Source organism: Aplysia californica, unplaced genomic scaffold (assembly GCF_000002075.1).
Source record: "Aplysia californica isolate F4 #8 unplaced genomic scaffold, AplCal3.0 scaffold00645, whole genome shotgun sequence".
NCBI classification, from domain to species: domain Eukaryota; kingdom Metazoa; phylum Mollusca; class Gastropoda; order Aplysiida; family Aplysiidae; genus Aplysia; species Aplysia californica.
In genome coordinates this window covers 451,145-459,754 of record NW_004797915.1, presented here as the reverse complement: position 1 = coordinate 459,754, position 8,610 = coordinate 451,145, and the positions used below count along the sequence as shown (strand labels likewise).

Here is an 8,610-nt window from a genome sequence, read left to right as displayed (position 1 = left end):
ATTAAACATAAGCTTAAATGTATAATAAACATGGGGCTCTAACTCCTTATATATACGTTTTAAGAAGTAATGTTGAATTTTGCTCGGATCTGTAAAATTAACGTGCGCGACCTGCATTAAGGACCTCCGGAACTTTTTTCGCCCATGTTCGAGAAGGCTCGGTGATAGATCTGTTATACCTACCCAAAGATCAGAGGTGTAAATAGCTGAAAGATAGCAGTGGGGAGGAAGTGCAGAAGCAGTAGAAATTAAGGCAGCAGAAAGAGCCAGGAGCCCAGATGAGAAAAAAAGGGGGGCAGAACTTGGAGACAAAACAGACGACAGAACACGGTTAGAGAGCCGAAAAGGAGGTGAAAGAACATTTATTTAGAGATGAAAATTTTCCTGTAGCTGTCAGGTTTCGAACCTGGGATCTATTGAATGAGAGGCGAACACTTTAGGCCCGAGTCGTAAGATCTTTGACGACACGCAGTGTAGTAAACAAGCGGATACCGATATCACAACAACAGTGTCACTTAAAAAGCAAAAAAAGATAAATGAGCAATGCGTTTAGAATGATGAGAAGTAATATTATGGTATTGATAATTTTTGCAACAAAAATTACTTTGGAATCGGGCGTCTTTTTAAATCGCGAGGAATTTTTTAATAATTAATAAGCAACGTTACAAGGGGTTTGGGAAAACACCGAAAACAGTAAACTGAAACCAACTTTCGGAAAAAGACTTATTGCCGATTAGCGTTTTAAAAGTTTATCTGATGTTGATACATGTATTAACTGGGAAGAAAAGTGTTGACAAATACATTGAACTTGTGTACAATAATATGGAAATAAGTTTTGCATTTTGATGGAAATAGATAGCAAAAAGGTTAAATAAAAGTGAACAAGCGTATAATAAGTTTTGAGAGCGTGTGGCTTGGGGCGTAACACTTAACGTCAGTTTGGAAAATGGCAAAAAATCCTGGTATATTTAGGGCCCACCTCTATCTTGTTCATCACAGGGCCCAGCTGGAGTGTTGTGTGTGATAACGATTACACATCTGTCGGCTGGGTGGTATCTTCACGGCACCGCCCAACCAACTGATGTTGGTTGAGTATGGAGAAAGTGGTTCGTGTTTAATAAGAGAGATACTAGGATTTGAAAGACACTGCATTCTGTAACGCAGTAGCGGGGAAATTAAAAGTCGCCCGTTCTTGGAGTATTGAATGACGCCTACTTTTGTCTTTTATTGTCTGCTGTGCTGAAATCAAAACAAACTTGATTGATACAAAATCTTACAAAAGTAGCCTACTGTTGTATGATTTTATGTTGTTGTTTTTAAAAAGAAAATGTCTAAATGAATATGACTCTACCCGCTGAATTTCTTATCTGCTGTCCAAGCCAAAGAACTTCACTTTGAATCACACAGAATTCAGATAACATCTTGCAACAGAAGAGAACTGACTTTGAGGAAGTTGATCTTAAATTTGATAACATAAAATGTCAAGTTTGATTGTGTGTAGTGATGATAAAAAAATAATGTGAAAACCTTCCTTGTTTGGTCATTGACATTGTTGACCTTTGTTATCCGTCGAAATAGTGATAAAAAGAAATGTGACAATTTTCGCTGAATATTAAGGATTTGTTCCGTGCCGAGGCCTGACAGATGTTAATGAAAGCGAGAGCTGCTAAACCTCTATCAAAATGGAAGTAGATGCCTCAAGTTCTACTGAATATGATATTGACACTTCCAGTATAAGGTATGCCTATATGATTTCCATTTCATTTTTACAGTACACTATAGTCTTAATAATGTTCATTTTTGTGAAAAGAATGGGTACATTTAAAAAGGTTATATTACCTATAAAAGGGAGGAATTCCGTAACGTGCGACAACCACGAAGCAGAGTAGAATAGAAGGTTAGGGTTTTGGGTAGAGGTTGGGATAAGGGTAGAGTTAAGGGTTGGGTACAAGTGTAAGGGTAAGGTCTCTATGTTTATTGAGGCGGTCACTCGAGAAGTCCTTCCCAATAAAGAGTATGGGCCTATTCATGGGGTCTTATCATTACTTAAAACTACTGTGTACTGTTCAGGGATTCTCAAATTATTTACTTTTATGGGAAGGACTTCCGTAACGAGCGACCGCCCCATCAAAGAAGAGACCTACCCCCTAACCCTACCCCTACCACTAGCACTCTTATATCTACTCTGTCTCATAGCGGTCGCTCGTTACGGAAGTCCTCCCCTTTTATGGTCCATGGATTTAGATTGTACTCCGCTCAAAGGCATGTTGCTGCGTATAATTTTTAAGGAGTAATATATATATAAATTTGTCAAATTTGTGCTGCTCTACTAACAAAATTTTGTTCTATCCACTATTGAAATGGATTACCATCATTATTTCTCACCCTGTGCCGGAATATAGACCACCAGAAAGAATTCTCCGATCTGCTTCTATTTTGACTTATTAAATATTCATAGTAATAGTATCATCCTCTGTCCAACTGCACTGTATCCCATCTGTTTTACGACTGATACAAGAAGAACCTTCCCCGTTCCTCCAGGTGCTTATAAATAGGTCTTTCTTGCTTTCTCTTTCCTTGAGGATTCTTGTAAAGCTAGATGGTGGCAAATGTTTGTATTCGGTCTACTGAGTGAGGGGGTGTGTCCGATCCACTTCCGAAGCATTCTCTCTTTTACTTTTATCATTTTCTTTTATCGTCTTTCATTTTATTTTTTTCGCTCTCGTAGTTCTAACTGATGTTAGGCCCATGAAAATTAAAAGTATTTTTCTAAAGCAACTGTTAACAAGTAACAAATGCCTCTATATCTTAAATAATTAATTTAAAGCTTTTTTTTGGCAATCTAAGACTAGTCTTTAGGTTTAAGTTCACACTTAGTCAGTAATTCTTAATGCTTCTAGCCAGGTGGATGGAGGACCATGAAAACTTTGCTCACAATTTAACCCAGATCAAAGTTCAAGTTCAGTATCAAACCAAGGTCATCCACCTATCTTGTTCCAGTACATGCCATCATCTGAGCTAAAGTATCCCATTCTAAAGTACAGTGAAGCCCAAATTCAAAGAACAGACCATGACCTCTTAAATCTCATTGCCGATTTTCTTCCCCACCTCTTTCTTTCTCTCTCTCTCTCTCTCTCTCTCTCTCTCTCTCTCTCTCTCTCTCTCTCTGTCTCTCTCTGTCTCTCTCTCTCTCTCTCTTGCTCTCTCTCTCTCTTGCTCTCTCTCTCTCTTTCTCTCTAGACTCTCTTCTCTTTCACCCGATCTTAAAATTAAAATCATAAAACAAGCAAAACTTAAACCAAGACACCCATACTTTGACTGTTTACTCCTGTTGTGATGGAGGTTCAGTCAAGTAGAAATCGTGGTGTCTGATGATTTAAAATGACATTTTTGTGTCCAGATTTAAAGTAAGGTTTGCCCTAATTTAATACGCAGCAAAAACTGATTTCAAACAACAACAGTCAATATCATAACCACCTTATATTGGGGACATATAGTTCATGATATGAAACGAGGTTTTTATTCTTTTTTTTTAAACCTGTTTTTTTTTCCTCTACATTAATGCCAGGCCTTTATTTTGTTGTTTCATTTCATTTTATAAAGGTGAGTAAATTTCTAAATTTAGCAACCTGAGCATGACCCCACTATCTGAAATTTTCATTAATTGTCATGTTGCTCCAATTTACTTGATAATAAATTGTTGTTGTATGTTTGTAATATATTATATTTCATGGACTTTGCTTTTTCTGGTCATAGCTTTCCTAAAGGTAACCACAGAATCAACGACAGTGGCACCTTTGATGGCAGTCCCGACGTCGAAGTCCCTGCATGGCGAGCCAGGGATGACAGCGGTAGTGAGGTTCTGTCCACGTCTGTCTCTGACATCCATGCAACGCTGGATGAGAGCAGTCAGTTTGCTGGCTTAGGTCAGTTGATGGATATTTAGTGTGTCATCTCATTTGCTGGCTTCAAAGGTCAGTTGATGGGTATACAGTGTGTCATCTCATTTGCTGGCTTCTAAGGTCAGTTGATGGGTATACAAGTGTGTCATCTCATTTGCTGGCTTCTAAGGTCAGTTGATAGGAATACAATGTGTCATCTCATTTGCTGGCTTCTAAGGTCAGTTGATAGGAATACAATGTGTCATCTCATTTGCTGGCTTCTAAGGTCAGTTGATAGGAATACAATGTGTCATCTCATTTGCTGGCTTAGGTCAGTTGATGGGTATACAGTGTGTCATCTCATTTGCTGGCTTCTAAGGTCAGTTGATGGGTATACAAGTGTGTCATCTCATTTGCTGGCTTCTAAGGTCAGTTGATAGGAATACAATGTGTCATCTCATTTGCTGGCTTCTAAGGTCAGTTGATAGGAATACAATGTGTCATCTCATTTGCTGGCTTAGGTCAGTTGATGGGTATACAGTGTGTCATCTCATTTGCTGGCTTCTAAGGTCAATTGATGGGTATACAAGTGTGTCATCTCATTTTCTGGCTTCTAAGGTCAGTTGATGGGTATACAATGTGTCATCTCATTTGCTGGCTTCTAAGGTCAGTTGATGGGTATACAGTGTGTCATCTCATTTGCTGGCTTCTAAGGTCAGTGTATACAAGTGTGTCATCTCATTTGCTGGCTTAGGTCAGTTGATGGGTATACAGGGTGTCATCTCATTTGCTGGCTTAGGTCAGTTGATTGGTATATATATATATTAGTGTGTTATCTTATAATCTCTTCTCCTCTCCTCTGGTACACACATATCTCTTACCAGAGAGCCTGTGATAATGATCTGAAATGGGCAGACACTGAGTTTGCACTGATAGCAGAGTAGTCTAACACTGCTGTTGATTAAGTCTTTGTTTGACTAGTCAGGGCATTGGGGTCAGTTAACCTGTCTAAGTTTTTCCCTCAAATGAAATATCTTTGTTATGTGGACAGCTGAGCTTATCTCTGACCCTAGCCTAACAAGATTAGGAAATGGATTTTTTAATCCAGTCCGCGACTGAGCTATGTTAAATAAGTGAAACTCTGTCTGCTCAAATTTGCAAAAATTCTTGACACTGATTAGACAGGGACTTTTATCATTAATATGTGTCTTGTTACTTTTGAAAATTACTATTCTTTCTTTTACTTGATGGTCATTGATACTTTCCAGAGAGAGAAAGACAGAGAAAGAGAAAGTGAGTGAGAGATAGAGAGAAAAGAACCTATTGGAACCGTATGGTGCTCTTGTCCTTTGTATTATTAATTTAATAAGCACATTGAGCACTTTCTACGTGGAAATGGGCTACAGGAAATAGGAAATTTATTTAGTTTTTATTATTATCATCTTGTATTTTGTTTGATAATCTTACTGTCCATGCACATGGTGCAAGATTAGTTTTTTTTAAAAACTTGTTCTTGACCAGACAAGCAACATAATAACGAATTGTTTTATTGTCACTGAAGACTGCTCTATCTCTGTCTCTGTTGTGTGTCAAAAAGTGGCTGAAAACGTTTTTATTTTGAAATATTCCTCCCTTCTTTGCATCGAGGTGACTGACTTTTTCATTACCCTTGGTGATCGGTATGGAAAAAGCTCACATGGTATATCTTACCACTTTGCAGTCACACAGCCAGCAGTACAAAACACCCCATCTGGTCACCCAGCCAGAATAGAACTGTGCCAGGTGACCAGAACAAATCATTTTTCATCATCGTCTATCAATGCCTTTCACCCCTGGCAGGGTATAGGTCACATACAAGCTCCTTCCTTTATCTCTATCCTGGGCCATCCTTCATAGCTCGTTCCAAGAGAGCTTCATCTTTCTCATGTCCCTTTCTACACATCTCCTCCATGTCTCTCGTGACCTACCCCTGCCTCGATCATTTTTACCGTCACATTATTGCGCCAAGTGACCGCCAAGTGTTAATAAAAGGAAAATTGACTTGTATGTATGTGAAACGGCTTATTCTTTTGCTCAAACCTTTTTTTTTCTTAAATTTTGTTGTTTTTTTTACTTCAGATGGAGAGTCCATTTTACAAGCTGTTGTGTTCATTGAAGATGCATTTAAGGTAACCTCGTTCTTGTGTGTTTTGCACGATTTCTCTCATAGCTCATGTTCTTTACCGTACTATGTTATCATCATCTTCACCATCATCATCATCATCATCATCATCATCATCATCATCATCATCATCATTATTGCCTTTCTCACCCTGGATCAGGGAATAGGCCACGAACAAACACTTTCCACCTTTCCCTATCCTGGGCTAGTCGCTTGATTTCACTCCCTGCCTTCCCACTTTTCTGTACATCCATTTCCGTGACTTTTCTCCAGGTTCCACGAGGTCTTCCCCTTGATCTTTTACCCTGTGGGTTCCAATTTAACACTTTTCTTGTTATGCAGCTGCTCAACTTCCTGAAAGTGTGTGTGGGTGGTTGGTAGGTGCTCTGGTGTGGTTTGCTTCTTCTTTCCTATCTAACACCTATCGTCCTTATCTCCCCTTCTTCTTTTTTATGTTTGTTACTCCCTAGTAAAACCTTTAATCTTCTGGCGCTCATATGACCTTATGCAGTTGTGAGCGCCGTAAAACCTCTACTAAAACTAAACTAAACTGAAAGTGTTTCCAATCCATCGCCAACGTCTTCTTCCCTCATCATCTCTGACTGGGCTCTGTCTCGTTCTTCTTAATACTTCCTCGTTGTTGATCCTTACTATGTCACTGAAGATAACAAATTTCTTCTAAAAGTTGTGTGCATTTTTGGGTTGCTGACAGGTGCTCTGATATGGCTTGCTCCTTCCTTTTTTCCTATCAAACATCTGTCTTTTCTTTCTCACTTCCTTCTTTTCTTTGTATTTTACTCTCTTGTAAACCTCTCATTTTCAGCACTTATACGACCTATTTGTGTTGCAATTGCTGTAAAAACTCTTACTGCGAATAAGTGTAAAGCTGTGTGTATTATTTCATAGTATTGAATGAACGCTGTTCTCTTAGGGTCTTAACTGATAATATGGTCGCTCAAGCTGATAAAGTGAATATATACTTTTGAGAGGTGGTTTCTTTCTTGTAAAAGTTTATTTTTTAAGTCTATAAATTGCTACCATGTTTAATCGGTGAGGACAGGGCATGAGATAAGAGATTAGTTGAGGTTCGTAAATAAATTTCAGATTATCAGCAATGGAAAGTGACTTTTTCGGAGTGCAATAATCTATCTGTGTGTGTCTCTTTTTCTCCCAGTACCGCTCCATCAACCACAAAGTGGGAGCCAAAGACTTGCAGGTCTATCGAGAGTACACTTCCTTTGCCATTGCGGTGTAAGTGACGTGACCGTTGGAATAAGATAAGATAAGATAAGATAAGATACATTTTTATTGTCCAAATCCTTGCACATTAGTTTGGTGTCTCACCACGTACACACATACTCACACACACACGCACACACACATTCACACACACACACACACACTTTCTCACACACACACACACACACACACACACACACACACAAACAAACACACATACACACACACACTCACACTCACTCTCTCACACACACACACACTCTCTCTAGTCTAACACACATACACACACACACACACAATATCTTCTCTTTGTTTTAGTAGCAACTCTTTTACAACTTCATTCACTAGATGAAAAGGAATTTTTTTACATTTGCGGTGTGTGCGGGATTTTTGTATATTTGTGTGGCCAATTCCAATGTGGAGGGGGTGTTATGGAGTGTCTCCATTTGTCTGCTGGGAAGTTGTTTGCCAAATGTGTCAATTATATGTTACACATGGAATTTATGAACATGGGGGGGTTTACACCATTGTTTGGGAAATTTGTATTATTTGTTGTTTTTGCTGAATGAAAAAATAAAAGTATCTTCTGCAGTCGGGCACTGATAACTCAAGTACGTCAGGGGTTTTTAACAAATATGCACAACACACTCATAATTCATTTTAACTGGTTACATAAAACTAAAAAGATATACAGTCAGGGGTGGAGATCAGCAAATTGTAGGAGCTATCCCGGTTTTGTGTTTTCTGTGTTCATACTATCTGTGCCCGACTGTATTTGTTTGTTTTCTGTGGGCGGTTTGCGGGTGCTCTGGTGTGATTTGCTGCCCTTTCTTTCTTGTCAAACATCTATCATCCTTATCTCCCCTCCTTCCTTTTTGTATTGTGTTTGTTACTCTCTTGTAACACCTCTAATCTTCGGCACTTATATGACCTTATTGTGTTTGTTACTCTCTTGTAACACCTCTAATCTTTGCCACTTATATATGACCTTATTGTGTATGTTACTCTCTTGTAACACCTCTAATCTTTGCCACTTATATATGACCTTATTGTGTATGTTACTCTCTTGTAACACCTCTAATCTTTGCCACTCATAAATGGCCTTATTGTGTATGTTACTCTCTTGTAACACCTCTAATCTTGGCCACTCATAAATGGCCTTATTGTGTATGTTACTCTCTTGTAACACCTCTAATCTTGGCCACTCATAAATGGCCTTATTTTGTTTGTTACTCTCTTGTAACACCTCTAATCTTGGGCACTTATATGACCTTATTGTGTTTGTTACTCTCTTGTAACACCTCTAATCTTTGCCACTTATATATGACC

The 8,610-nt window shown here is 38.6% G+C and overlaps 1 protein-coding gene across 1 annotated transcript in view; it reads left to right on the top strand.

Annotated features, from left to right (window-relative positions):
- Nucleotides 1–944: 944 nt before the first annotated feature.
- LOC101864482 (two pore calcium channel protein 2) overlaps nt 945–8,610 on the top strand; it is a gene marked incomplete in the record, with an annotated part of 36,170 nt that continues 28,504 nt past the window's right edge. The window contains 4 exon segments of the mRNA XM_035972307.1: nt 945–1,738; nt 3,757–3,926; nt 6,000–6,049; nt 7,217–7,293. Coding sequence (XP_035828200.1) covers nt 1,683–1,738; nt 3,757–3,926; nt 6,000–6,049; nt 7,217–7,293 — 353 coding nt within the window.